We start from the raw sequence: 15,343 nt of genomic DNA, 5'->3' as shown, positions 1-15,343 counted from the left end.
CCGTATGGGCACGTGATTGGTTCCATGGAAAATCCATGGTCCAGACCTACATGACCTATGCCAAATAGTTATACATTTAAGGTATAAGCCCTATGATATTGATTGACAGTTTCATCTCGCATTTAGTAGCGATTGAAGTATACATTCAACAGTAAGACTTATTTAGAAGTCCTTTGTTGCACAGTAGAGGTAGATTGCTGCGTCATGTGCTGCGTTCTTATCAAACTCATGAAAATAGTTCAACACGCGATCTTTCCAGACCTGCCAGGAAGCGGCATCCGTCAGCTTGGGAATGGCGACAGGACTACCCGATTTATAGTGCTTAGCGACCCACTGGACGGCGGCGCGGATTCCGTTATGGTCGGTGTCCATCAAGCAGTCACACACATCCTAAAAGAAATGGTAACGAAAATGAAAAATAAAACTTTCTTTCTAGGTGTTGCTTAATTGTCGTCGTCAACATCATATTTTCACCTTGTATTTGTCAGCGTTATCCCGTTTAATCCACACTACCCCTGTGGATGATTTTGGAAACAAATTCCACAGGGGGAGTATGTTTTTCAAATGTAATTGACGTACCAGAGTTAATCATTTTGTGGCACAATATACGCCCGGCATTATGGCTTTATATTCCACAACTGTGGAGTGAGTATTTCAAATGCAAGTTACCTAATTGTCAATTCTATTTGAAACTCATACTCCCACTGTAGAATACTAAGTCTTTAGCTAAATCTTCCACAGAGGTAGTGTGGAATCTAAATGGAACAGCCATTATAAGGCGACATGTGTCATGTGCATGAGGAGAGGCACCCACACATGTCTGAGTAAATGGGGGTTTACCGGTGGGTTTCGGCCATTTTCATGTGGATTTTAAAGTTTTAATTATGCGGGGTAGGAACTTGGCTAAATCTTCTCACTACCCGCCCTTCTCCAAAAACTCTGCCCTACAGATCTTAAAGATATACACAGGAACCGACGAGAAATGGACTTATCTGGTGATGTTATATTTACTGATGATACCAGAGTGGCGTAGCAGGGGTGTAGGGGGAGCAGAGTACCCCCTAGAAAATATTCGGGAACAAAATGAGGAGAGCAAAGAGCAAAATATCCTTAAAATGACCAAATATGGGAGCAAAAATCGATGGGGTCGAAAAATCTGGCTTTAGTTTTCCCGCCTCCAAGTGGTGACGAAAATCGGCCTTTCCCCCTAAATGGGGACGAACATTTTGCTTTGCCCCCTCACACCCAAATTCTGGCTACGTCACTGGATGATACACGCATATTGTTGTTTTATCACACCTACCTGCTTAGGCGGGTTGTCTCTAACCGTACTTTCAAACTCTTCCTGGACTCTGTACCACAGATCCCACATATGGAAGTTATGTGCCACTCTCCCAATTGGCGACCAGTATGCTCCCAACGCATTGTTTTCCTTCCCGATGTGACTCAGGATATGGTCGATCATGTTCATCGCATCGGTATTGAAGTCATGACCTTAAATGATGAACATAAAGCACGGTATAAATATAGGGACGTGAGGTAGGGAGCTCGGTGACAGCACAGGATTTTTTCTTTTGGGGCCGCGGGCAAATTAATGTGAAATATTTGTTGTTTGTCTTTAACCGTACTTTTAAACTGCTCCCAGGGAAAATAAATCTTTGGTTTGTCAAGCTGTAGAATGGGCCGATCGCTTCTGTGCGATTTTGGCCCTAAATTATGCTCCAGGATCAGCTGCTCCAGGAGCATATGCTCCTGGAGCATGAATAATCTGGAGCAATATTCTAAGTCCAGCATGCTCCTGGAGCAGTGTACATTCAAAACATGCTCCTAGAGCATGTTTTGAATGTACACTCCAGATTATTTATGCCACAGGAACATGCCCCTGGAGCAGCTGCTCTTGGAGCATCTGCTCCTGGAGCATAATTTCGGGCCAAAATCCCCACCTTTTCACCATCATAATGGAGAGCAGTGCCAGGAATTCCCCCAGTCATTGACCCCCCCCCCCCTCGAATTTCACTTCCCCCATGCCCCCATTGATCCCCCGACAAGATATTTCTGGTACCATCGTCCACTGGTTTGGAATCATTGGTAAACACATATTTACGTGTGTAAAGTGGGCACTCTTTCTTCACACCCAGTTTTCTATAAGGGTCTTTCCCATCAAATTACTAGCAAACACGAAACGTTTTATAGAAAATATTAAAAGTCGGGTTGTATAAAGGGTATAAAACGTTTTAATAAACATTCAAAAACATCATTAAAAACTTGCTGCAAAACATTCAAACATGTTATGTAAGTATTGACAAAATACTTTGCACAAATGTTTGAAATATTTTTTTCAACAACATTTTAAAAATACAGGGCGACTTTGGTTTCAAAAACTATCTAAATGAAATGATTCTTTCTGCCAAAGCAGGTATAGGTTAGACAACTGCATGAAAACAAAATTGCACAAGATCAAACAGATTGTCAGATTTAAAGTGTGGACATTAGACCCCCGATTAGACCCAGTTGCCCAACTATTCGACGTACTTACCTATGGGCTCATCAGGTGCATAAGGAACCACCAAGTCTGGTGCAGACACATTATGGTTCACGGTTGGTACACTGTTCTTCTCCGTCACTTTGGGATTAAACAGTCGCAATCCTTGCACTGTCATAGAGTGAATAGTATGGGCGATATTCTCGCTAAAGGTATCGGACAGATCGACTTTGGGGTTGATTTTATCGCATCGCCTTTCGATGTTGATATTCAAGCCACTGGTAAGACCCAATAGGGCCAAAAAGAGCACAATCATCGCCATGTTGACTGGTCGTGGTATATAACAATAATAACTGAATTTTGTGTTCAAAATCTTTTTTGTGTATAAAACAATACAAAACCTGCATGTTACCTTTCCCCAGGCTTGGATGATTGTTTAAGCCAGATAGTCGATTCCACATGCAGTCATGAAATTGTGTATACTTAAACAATGCATAACCTGGTTACCTTCCCTCAGGTTAGGGCACCGGTGATACGTGATAAATTTCCATTGTATTAGTAGTCAACCCTCCCTCCTTCTTGGAGTTAATTCAAATAATAATTATACTCTACTCTTCCGAAACGCGAAATTTCATTTGGATTTTTTTAAGGTCTATCGTAATATCGGCAATTCTTTCTTTACAAACATCCTGGTCTCTCTTAGAAAGACCAGACGGGATAACTTGATCGGAAATCCAAGAGGATGCTCATTTTAAAATAGAATAACATCCCTGGATACAATAGAACACTATTTTATTTGGCGAGCATATATTTTGAAATTAGATATATAGCTTGAATTTGCACGCGGTACAGGACATGCGTCACGTGACGTACGAGGCTGGTGAAACTACACAAGACTCAGAACGCCCCTTCACAATAGACAGATGGAATAGGGATGTGCTGAGACAAGTTGCTCACAATGAGTAATATTATTTCTTTTAATTATTTCTTTAATAAAATTGTCAAAATTATTTTGAAGTGCATAGATTAGGGTGTTTCAATAACATTCTTTAGAAACGCATTTAGAATTGTTTGTGAAGATTTCATGATTATGTGCTACGCCAATGGCGACGTCAAAAATGACAATATCGCACCACTCTTTGGAATTTTCGGGGCCATGAACTGTCCTTGTATCGGATAGCAAAGCGGTCTTTAATATTTATTTAAAGTTATCTCCAGTATATAGCAAGTTATAATCAGTAGAGGACAAAAGTTATCTTCAGTAGATAGCAAAAGTTATCTACAGTAGATAGTAAAAGTTAACTTCAGCATGTTCAGTAGATAGCAAATACTTTCTTTATTATAGCTACTTAAGGTATGTTAAGTAAGTAGTAAAATTAAGTTCAGTAGTCACCAACAGTTATCGCCAAGAATTAGCAAAAGGTATAGGATAACGAAAATCTATCTTCAGTGGAAAAGTACAATTATTGAGATTTGTTTTATGTAACACAGAATCGAATAAAACTATATACATTCGATAGTGGGTAAATAAATAGAATACTACAATAATTCTAATGAACTTACAAAAGCCGTCATAGCAACATGGTATATTTTGTTTGCACTGTTTTGATTTATTTGTGTCGAACATTAAGTTGTTTTGCAAACTGAAGCTCGTGTTTTCATAGTTGTGCTTTTATTTTATTTTATGAGATGAAATAATTATTATGTACTATTGTATTCTAATTTGAATGTCAGTTTAATATCTTAAGCGACAGCTTAAATGCCCGGCTTTAATGATAAACTTTTGATCTAAATTACATGAGTAAAAATCACTCTATTCCTCCCTTCTCTCTTATGGATACTTGTTTTTCTAATATTTTCATTTAACATTTTAATGACTTACATAAGAGTGATTTTTTACTCTTTAAAAATGTACATCAGTTGCTATACTGTAAGTGATTGATTGGTAAGTAATGTGTTGGATTTTTATGTTGTTTTTACGCCGGGAAGAGACACTCTTTAATGAAATTATACAGGATTGTGTCGGTGTTCATGGTAGTTTAGGTTATTTCCACATGAAAATGGCCCGGGGAAAATGGTGACAAATTCTGTCAGTATTCTATATTTTAGGCTTAAGGCATACTGGGTTTTAGGTATAGGATAGAGAGTTGGGATATGTTCTGAAATGAGGTAGGAACATACCCGCATACATTGACCCTCTATCCCCAGTTGTTTACGGGTACCAATCAATCGGTAGGGGTTGAAGTATACATTCAATCGTGCATTTTAGAAGGTGTTTAAATTTAGAAGTCCTTTGTTGCACCACAGATCCTGGAAAGTTAGATGTAGTATAGAGTGCTGTGTCATGTGTACTATTTAGAAGTCCTTTGTTGCACAGTAGAGGTAGAGTGCTGCGTCATGTGCTGCGTTGTTGTCATAATAGTGAAGAAGACGATCCTTCCAGACCTGCCAGGTGGCGGCATCCGTCAACTTAGGAATGGGGCGATTCAACAGGGTGATTGGAGTGCCCGATTTATAGTGCTCAGCGACCCACTGGACGGCTGCGCGGATTCCGTTATGGTCGGTGTCCATCAAACAGTCACACACGTCCTTAAAAATATGAAAGATACAAGAAAATGGGAAAAACAATTTTAAGAATAGAAATTGTCCTGTTACTTTCATGGCTGTTTGTTGACTGTCGTCAATGTGCACTACGGCACTGAGCATAATTGTCGTTTTAAGTATTTGGGCATTCTTAATTATTGTGTTTCTTATAATTTTCCTTTTTAATATGCACATGCAGCTTCAACATGTTAATTTTCTCCCAAACATTGCAACATATCCTTCATAGTGGTTGACGTTGTTGTTGTCAGTGCCACTAACATTGAGAAAAACGCATGGGGGAAACGCATCCGGCCCATAGGGGACCTTGGCCAAGACACACAAATGCCAAAAGTTAGTCAGACGCTCTGCCCTTTTAAGGGGACTACTTGGTAGGAAAACATCACTGTTTGGCGGGCTGTTTGGCCCTGTATGATTGTTGTTGCTGGGTGTTCATGCACATATGCCTTAATGGTTTTAGAGACTGGAATCAGTTAGCACTTTCCTGTTACCCAAAACGATAGAGCAAATATTGTACCCTCAAAAGGATTGTCAAGACGCAAATCTTACGAAATGGTATTTCCTGAAAGACGCAAAAGTTTGTAGAAATTGGCCTAAAGTGTGCCATGCAGCTTGGCGTAGATCCGGGATAGTGCGAGCCATAACCCTTTCATCGAGATCCTGCAGGAAGATCATTTAAAACAAACCTACCTGTTTAGGCGGATTGTCTCTAACAGTACTTTCAAACTCCTCATGAACTCTGTACCACAGATCCCACATATGGAAATTATGTGCTACCCTCTCTATAGGTGACCAATATGGTCCTAGTCCATCGTCTGACAACCCGATGTGACTCAGGATATGGTCGATCGTATTCATCACATCGGTATTGAAGTCATGACCTGAAATGATTCAAATAAAGCACGACATAAGTATTGGGGTCGTGAGGTAGAAAGTTCAGCGACGGCGGAATGATTTTTCCGAGGCATAGTGAATTTGATGCGCGGGTCAAAATCTGAAGAAAAAAAAATTGTCTAAATTTTGTGTGTCCAAAACAATGGCATTTTCCGTGACCTTTTTGTTTTGACGGGGCGAGGGGCAACATTGACATTGTAAGCTATTGTAAGGAGGATTCATGAAAATTGTTCTTTCTTTTTATTGATTAAGGTGCATGGTCCCACCAACAGCCTCAACTCCAGTTTCTCTCCATAAAAATGGAGATTTTGGTACCAGTGAAATTTGATGTTTCGTTCCCCGGGGGGGAGGGCACTTCAATATGAAATGGATATAGGTGTAGGGCTGGCACTTTCGCACTAAGGGGCATTCGGTGAGAGCAAAATGTAAAAAATATGGGGTCATTGGGTGAGAGCATGATTTTTGGCATTAGGTGAGAGCAAAATGTAAAAAATATGGGGTCATTGGGTGAGAACATGACATTTTTTTTAAAATGGAATCTTTGGGTGAGAACCGAAACAGCGCCGCAAAAACCTCGAAAATCGAATTTCTAGTCCTAAATGGCTTCAAATTTCATTGTTTTTTCAAAATAAGTAACAAAATCAGTGATAAATGAAAGTTGCTGTTCAAATTGAACTTATACAAGGGTCTTTGGGTGACAGATGAAATGGAAAAATAAGGGTCTTCGGGTGACAGAGCATGTGTTCGTAAAAAATATGGGGTCTTTGGGTGACAGCGATGCTGAAAAGGGGTCTTAACAGCCCTACATACGCGTCACCTCCAAAGTTGGAGTGCCCCCGGGTTTCGTTTAGATTTCGTGGACCCTTTTCTTCTTCACACATTTTTCTACAGGGTTTTCAAATATATATTTGGCTCTCGTATCTGAAATAAAAAACGCATTGGAATACTGGCATGGAATTGGTGTGAGTGAACTCAGTGAAGTGAAGTTGGCATTTGGGTTTCAATAAAACGATGGCTGGTATAAAATGATGATCACTATATACCACGACGGTTGGTATGGTTTAGGGCAATGGAAATAAAAACATGGACAAATATATTGTCTGAAGGCTCCGACTTAATGAATTAAACTTAATCTCGGACTAGTGACTTCGAGTCTCCGCATATGGTAATTTAACCCTAGTATTAGAACCCTTTTTTTTTTTTTGCTATCGGCAGGAAAAGAAAAAACGAAAAAGGAGAGAACGTGAACAAAGAATTCACTTGGTACCCCGGGATTCGAAGCTCGGACCCCTCGCATGCTACGCAGAAGATCACCGACCTGTAGCCACAGAGGTTACGCTGCCCCGGGCAGCGATTTCCTGGGTATAATGACTTGCACGCACAGTGGTTTTAATAGTGAGCTTTAGTGAGACTTGGTTGGGTTAGGGTTAATTAATGTCTATTGGCTTACTCTGTCACGACTAGTCCTAATATAAAAGGTCAGTTTATATAAAGATGAAATGCTACCATTATTGTGGTGACTTGCTAAAAGTTTAAGTGCAAAGTCTATCCGATAGATACATAAAATCACGATGATATTGTCTATTGATACCGCCAGATATCGTATCGAAATGTAAATACCATAAACACACTCCAGTTAGCCATGGACTAGACAAAAGAACCAGTGCATTGAATGTCATCACATGAAGGTTAGCAACTAATTGAAACCATAGGTATTAGAGGAAAAGTTCACAGCATCTTGCGAATGGTATACCGTATAGTGAGTTTGGGCAAAAATTGCATTGATCATTTGTGACGTGTCATGTCAAAAGGAGACACTTTTGGGCAGGTTATCAATTTTGAGGTTTTTACATATTTTAAATATAGAGATGTTTTGCTCCATAACGCCGTTTTCCCCAATAAAATCGGGCATTCTTAAGCGAAGATATTGAGTTCGTAAGTTGTGGCATCATAAAATTGGAAAAAGAGATATCGGCCATTTAAAATATTATTGACAATGTTGAGAGTAGGAATTACCTTGAAAAAAGTCTAAAAAAATACCAAGATGCCAGATATATTCCGGTCTGAAACTATCAGACAATATTTTAAACATTAATAACATCACAAATTCGCAAGAAACCCAAATTGTGAAAAAATTACACCCGGGCAGGTTTTTGGCTATTTCTCCATTAACGATCCTGCCCAAAAGTGTCTCCTTTTGACATGACACGTCACATTTCATAGCGAGTTTGTAAAAGAATTCAAATATCACAGATATATTTGTGTAGGTCCTGTGGTTCTGAAGTTATGTTGTAAAGACATGCAAGAGGGTTGAAACAACATCACTTTTGTAAAACGTACATAACTCATTAACAACAATAAATCAAAGAAGGTTTCAAAGTATATGATTGTAGAATGAACTTTTGCAAAACATCAAAATATTATTTTTCAATAATATATTTATTTAGATAATGAAAATTATTATTTTTTGGCTGCTTCGACCTCGTTTACCATTAAGGTGGTTAATAACAATAGATTCAGAACGGTGCCCAGGAACGGCGTCATAACATGCATAATATGTAATACCCTGGAAGTAGGATACCTTTAACATGCAAATAGGCCTATAGTTGTTTTAGTCGCGTGATACTCATGAACATTGGGCTCTTCCAGTTGAAATCCATACATCCCATATGGAAGACATGAGCTTAATCGCCCACACCATGCACACAGGGAGTGTAACTTTCAAAATGGAGTCAGCCATTCAGGTAATCCTGTTTGAAATTCACACTCTTTGTAAAACGGTTAGCAATGTCAATTGTACATGAAAACGGCCAATTTAGCAAAGACAAACGAACGAACAAACAAAACAAAAACAAACAAATAAATCAACAGCGTAAAACACCTTGCACCTCACATTCCAGAAAGGTTGGGAGGTAGAACGATTTTTATTGTTTTACATGGCCTTATACCAACCGAACATTCGATCGCGAAATAATCGCAAAGAGCCGGAATAAAAACCATGATGTAGACTACTTTTTTAGTATCAATTTGCCTATAACAAATTCGTTCAGAAGCTGAATACATACAGCGTTCGAAATAGGTCCTATTCGCTACTTGCACGGTTCCGCCATTATGCACTATGTGCGGGAGAGCCTCGAACTGGCAGCATACATGAATGGGAATTGAACTAGTCATAACGTTCTGTGTAAGGTTACATAATTCTTCCTTTCATGTATGCTGCCAGTTCGAGGCTCTCCCGCACATAGTGCATAATGGCGGAACCGTGCAAGTAGCGAATCGTAGTGTAATTTGCACCCCATAAGTTGCCTGCTGCGAAACAACTTTAAAAGGTTGGTGCAAAATTGTGATATCACATTGTACTGACCTTATGTGTTCAAAATTGCTTTGCGTCAGATGAAATTGCACCACAACTTTCAAAATGGGGCGCAAAGGTACGCCCCAGAGTAAAAAATTAATTCGAAGACTGGATACATTAATATAAATGATATTTATCACTTTCAAACTTTCATGACATTCATTTTGCTGAATATGAAGAGCACCAGACTTGAACTACACCGAACTCGAGTCAAGTCGATTTATCTAGGGCTCGAGTCCCAAATCGAGTCAAGTCATTGACGTCGAGTCGAGAGTCATTGAGACTCGAGTAGAGTCGAGTCAAGTCATTGACGTCGAGTCGAGAGTCATTGAGACTCGAGTAGAGTCGAGTCATTGAGACTCGAGTAGAGTTGAGTCGTTGAGACTCGAGTAGAGTCAAGAGTCCGTAAATGTTGAGTCAAGTTGGGTCATTCGTGTCGAGTCCTTACAATTGTTAAATTATAGCCTTCATTTTGAACCACAATATTTTAAATATATAGTATACGAATTGTACATCACAAATGGCCTGTATAAGCTTTTTATACTTTACTTTCAAATTTGGGTAAAAATGTTGGTCAAAAAAAAAAACAAAAAAAAAAACGGGCCCTAGATATTAATATCTACTTTTTAAAAAATAATAAAAACTATTTTCTACAAACTTTTTTGTTACGTTTCCGAAAATATTTAGATTTTCCAAAAAACTGTGGATTAAACAGTGTTAAATATTTTATCTTTTAAAACCTAAAATGTTACTCTTGCAAGAGCAGACCTACCCACTTGAATAATAATATACCTACTTACCTATAGGATCATCAGGTGCATAAGGAACCACCAAGTCTGGTGCAGACACATTATGGTTCACGGTTGGTACACTATTCTTCTCCGTCACTTTGGGATTAAACAGTCGCAATCCTTGCACTGTCATAGAGTGAATAGCATGGGCGATATTCTCGCTAAAGGTATCGGACAGATCGACTTTGGGGTTGATTTTGTCGCATTGCCTTTCGATGTTGATATTCAAGCCACTGGTAAGACCCAATAGGGCCAAAAAGAGCACAATCATCGCCATGTTGACTGATCGGGGTCTATAACAATAATAACAGAATTTGTTGTTCAAAGCATAGACCCTACTTCCTTCTATAGTCTATGTTCAAAGTCACATGATGTGTAATGAACAATGGGCTGTTCCATTTGTAGTTAACCCTCCCCTTTCAGGGGAAATGAAGCATAAACGCTACGGTACTCTCCCTAAATTTAGTCTGGGATTCCGATTTCTTTTGATTGAGTATTATCTTAATATTATTGCCAATCATTGTATTAAAAAAAACCTAGACTCTTAGAAAGACCGAAATCCGAAATAATTTTGATAGACATTTTGACATAACAGGGTGCTGATTTTAATAGAATAGCCGAAGTTGAAAATAGAATAATATTTTGTTCACAGTGCTACTTGAACCTTGTCCTGAATTCCCAGGTCCATGGAACTGTCCTCGTGTCGGATTTAAGGATAAGTTGAACCAACAAACAACTATTTTACATAACCTTAAACACCACATAAATAGCTTATTAACAATATTGGTGCTTAATTAAACCTAATTGTATGTTTTAAAAAAAATTTATAGTAAAAGAAATGAAATATCTAATAGCCAATAGGGTCTAGTAAAAAGCAATGATCTGACTATTACACACGAGGAATAAGTGATTATATACCAGCTCAATGTTATCTCTTTAAGGCCATCCTTATTTGTTTAAGAAAATATTTATAGAAAGATTTAACTCGGATCACAATACAAAATATTTACCTGTTTTTTTTCAGCTGTGACTACAGCTTTCTTCAGCGGACTGACCCGATCGAGCACACTTGAAGTGTGACATCAATTATTCCATGGTGTGACGTAATGATCGGGTCATAGACCTTTGGCAACTTGTAGCGCCCTCCGTCCTTGTTCAGAGATGGTTGGTTGGCCCTGATGTGTATGGCTTCCTTAACTCCCCTCTCGAACCAGCGGGGCTCCCTATCCAAAATTCGGACTTGGTCCAAGTCAACGTGGTGGCCCGGTGACTCAATATGGATGTGGTTGGAAACCTCGGACGAAGTGGTGCATGGACGTCTGTGTTCTAAAAATCTGGTTTTAAGAGAACGTTCCGTCTCCCCGATGTATGATTCTTGGCAGGTTCCTCTTGTGGTCTGCCCCTGGCAAGGAATCATATACACCGGACCAGTGACGTCCTTTTTCTCGGTTTTGTCCTTTGGCGCCACTAAAAATTGGCGCAATGTTCTTGTAGGTTTAAATGTCACTCTTATACCAACTTTCTGGAAGTTTCTGCGAAGTGCTTCCGAAATTCCTTTGATGTAAGGTAACACCACCTGTCCTTTAGATGTAACAGTACTGTCCCTGTTATGGTTGGATTTCGCGCTCTTGGGTTTGTTGATTTTGTTGAACGCCCATTCGGGGTAGCCGCACTTAGTGAGAGCTTGCGTTATGTGCTGTTTTTCTTCTACCACAGCTTGGGGTTTAGTGATCACAGACTCCGCACGGTGAAACAAGGTCTGGATTACCCCAAATTTATGTTCTAAAGGGTGGTTAGAGGAGAAATGCAGGAGGGCGCTACAAGTTGCCAAAGGTCTATGACCCGATCATTTCGTCACAAAAGTTCAAGTGTGCTCGATCGGGTCAGTCCGCTGAAGAAAGCTGTAGTATCAACAGCTGAAAATTTCGGAGGTAAATATTTTGTATTGTGATCAAGAGTTAAATCTTTCTATATATGGATTACCAATACAGATGAACTTTCATGCTAAGAAAATATTTATTTGAATTCTAAGGGTAAATCACGTCCAGAAAGGTGCAGTAGTCGTCATACGACTGCATGCAAGCCTGGGCTGACTATGACTGGGCATTACTGAACCATAAAAAAGTGACACTAAATGTACAGATGTTCTATTTAATTATTTACAGCAACGCAAACCTTCACAAAGTCCACTGGTTTCCGACCGCGGGGTTTTGCGAAAGTGAGGCAAGCTATCGATCGGTTATGACCAGGTTAAATAAAAATGAAATAAATAATTCATATTCGACCCCTTCATTATGTTATTTAAGGTTGCCAAATAAAGCCGTCGCTAGTTTGGCGAACTTTGCTCGTTCAACGAGAGTGTACAGACCCGGAGACACGGGAGAACACCCACTATACGAGTTGGGCACAAACCGGAAATAGCAAACTGTTAAATGTCCCATCAGGTATCAGTGATTTGTTTTTCAAAGAAACGCTACTTTGTTGAAATTATTGATATGCGGTAAGTGCGCAGGCAATGCACGTTTTCCAAGGTCTGGATTACCATGATTACCGCACACCGACATCGCCCGGTTAATAATTACACTATACAGCTCTATATACAGCAAGGGACACTGAAATGAATACACGGGATCGATACACGTGGATGTGCTATGCACGATTGATATTCAGACGATAAATCTTTGGATACCGGGTTTGAAAATGATGAATATCTCCCGTAAATGATTTCGTATAAAGAAACCAGATGTGGTTCCTTGCACTTGAATATATATATTTTTAACAGATATGATAGTCGTTAGTTTGCGCTTTGAGATACTAGCTTGCGTCTTGAGTCAAAAACTGACAATAATTTTGATATATATGTGCCGAATTATATAGCGCAGTGTATAGGCCAATTGTGAAGGTAGTCTAAAACCATATGACCTATGGTGTACCATGCTCGACTAACACACAGCGAGGACAGTAACCGGGCTAATCGGGGCTATTGTCAGTAGCCTTAGTCAGTCATTCGGCCCATGATGCGTATTAAACAGGTCGATATAAAATGGCTATGTGTGGCGGTGGATTCAACCTACCATGGCGATTTTTGCCATGAAGATATCGGGGCGATGACACTGTGTACCGTAGTGCACCATTTATGGATGATGGCTGTAATATTATCCAGAACTTGGAAAACGTACCGTCATACTTGGCAAGTAACATGGCATTTTCGAAGAATATTAGGCTTTACGGTGCATAGTGTCATCGCCCTGATATCTTCATGGCAGAAAATGCCATGGTAGGTTGAATTCACAGCCACGCATGGCCATTGTGTTCCCACCTGTTTAATAGTTTTTAAATGCATAGTGGGCTGAAGGACATCCGACTAAGGCTAATGACATTAGCCTGTGACTGACCTCTGTACGGTCAGCGAGCATACATTCGCCATTGTCATCTGCTTATAGACTGCCTCTACGATAGTCTCCCACCGTACAGCTAGTTTGTGTCAGTCGGTCTGACACTCGTCGATCCTGTATGTTCGTGATAGCCACATACAGTCTGGTCCGAGACTACCTCCACGAGGGTCTACGCTGCGCTATTTAAAATCTTGAATTTTGGTCACTTTTTCAGCTCAAGACGCACGCTAGTTTCTCAAGACGCTAGCTAACGACGATAATATCCGTTGAACATATACGTTCAAGTGCAAGGAACCAGATCTGGTTTCTTTATACGAATCATTTACGGGATCATTTTCCACCCCGGTATCCAAAGATTTATCGTCTGAATATCAATCGTGTATAGCACATTTACGTGTATCGATCCCGTGTATATTCATTTCAGTGTCTCTGGTTGTATAATGTAATTATTAACCGGGCGATGTCGGTGTGCAGTGGGTCGAAGGGGAGCATGACCAAGTGCTGTTTGCACTCAAATATTTGATTGTCGATTATTTTAATTAGTCATTCAATTAGTAAATGATGCACGTAAATGGATAATTAAATCACGATAAATCACGATAAGTCATAGAATCGTCATTAGTCAAGCAATTTCTTATTCTTTACAAATTGAATACTAGTATTATAAGTCATGAAAAGTTGTTGAAATGATGCAAATTAATGTGAAATAGTATTACTGTTCTTTTAGCATTATAAATACATAATTTCAGCATTATTTTCTTGAATAAAAAATTACATATTGTATGACTAATAATTATTTTAGTTAGTCGGAAACTTGTCAAATTAGTCCTTCAGCCATTTTGAACCACTTTTGACTATAATAGGCGGTATCTAACACCGGCAGAGGCTTATTTCTGGTGCATATACCCTATTTGTAAGGTAAAGGAACACATTAATAATAGTATTTATAACAGTGAGGCATTTTGTCACACCTGATTTACATAAATTAAAAATGGCCGAAAATGCCAAAAAACATTGGTTCCACTAATGTAGGAAAACTAGATGCTAACTCAAAAATCACCTAAAAGCGCCCTGTACTGATATGAAAATATTGTATGGAGATAAATTATTTTCCCCAAAACACCAAAAAAATGAAAGTCTTTAAGAAAAAAATTTATTTCTTCAATATGAAAGGTCAAAATTTTCAATTGATTGCCGGCTTTACATCCCAGCTACATACACTTTAAGTACATATCATTAGATTTATAAAGTTTACTTTGAAGACTGTTAAATATAAAATATAGCCTATAAAAATATCCAATCTTGATAACTTGCCATAGAATTTTAAACAATGCTTTTAAAAGACATAAAACTTGGCGTATTCAGAATGCAATTCGATATGTCTGATATGCTCTCAGGTCCCACAAAATACTGTACAAACGTTGCTATCCGATTCCTTAAGGTCGCTATAATAAACAAAACCTTTATAGATGATTCTATTACCTCCACGACCCATTATTCAAAATCGCGCACTGTGATTTGTTGAAACGCGTCACGTGAGAGCCCATTATTCTGCAATACCTTGAAGTAAACAACTTAAAATATTTGTGCCAAAAATGATATTTTCTCTTTAAATCACACTATTTTCTGGTAATAGAATAGAAATAAAGGGTGCAGCATTATCCTTTACACGCAAATAATGTGTCCTCGGCAGTAAAAACGTCTAAATAATGGGTTCGGCTGCGCCTCACCCATTATTTACGTTTTTACTGCCTCGGACACATTATTTGGGTGTAAAGGATAAAGCATTACCCTTTATTTCTTAAATAATCAATATACCTACGCA

General features: G+C 39.0%; 1 protein-coding gene across 3 annotated transcripts; it reads right to left on the bottom strand.

The window, feature by feature from the left end:
- Positions 1 to 92: 92 nt before the first annotated feature.
- On the bottom strand, positions 93 to 10,480 carry LOC140142616 (uncharacterized). Of its 3 annotated transcripts, XM_072164619.1 has the most exons (5): positions 10,133 to 10,479; positions 5,774 to 5,964; positions 2,537 to 5,071; positions 1,304 to 1,494; positions 93 to 390 (listed from the first exon to the last, which is right to left on the bottom strand). In XM_072164619.1, exons 3-5 carry the CDS (start codon positions 2,802 to 2,804, stop codon positions 163 to 165), a joined length of 687 nt encoding a protein of 228 aa, XP_072020720.1. In that variant the 5' UTR covers positions 2,805 to 5,071; positions 5,774 to 5,964; positions 10,133 to 10,479; the 3' UTR covers positions 93 to 162. The 3 variants fall into 3 exon arrangements, with proteins under 3 accessions (XP_072020720.1, XP_072020721.1, XP_072020719.1); XM_072164620.1 differs by lacking the exons at positions 2,537 to 5,071; positions 5,774 to 5,964 and having other exon boundaries at positions 148 to 390; positions 10,133 to 10,480; XM_072164618.1 differs by lacking the exons at positions 93 to 390; positions 1,304 to 1,494 and having other exon boundaries at positions 3,795 to 5,071; positions 10,133 to 10,453.
- Between the last annotated feature and the right edge of the window lie 4,863 nt (positions 10,481 to 15,343).

Source organism: Amphiura filiformis, chromosome 20 (assembly GCF_039555335.1).
Source record: "Amphiura filiformis chromosome 20, Afil_fr2py, whole genome shotgun sequence".
Lineage (NCBI taxonomy): Eukaryota > Metazoa > Echinodermata > Ophiuroidea > Amphilepidida > Amphiuridae > Amphiura > Amphiura filiformis.
This window is presented reverse-complemented; position numbering and strand designations above follow the sequence as displayed.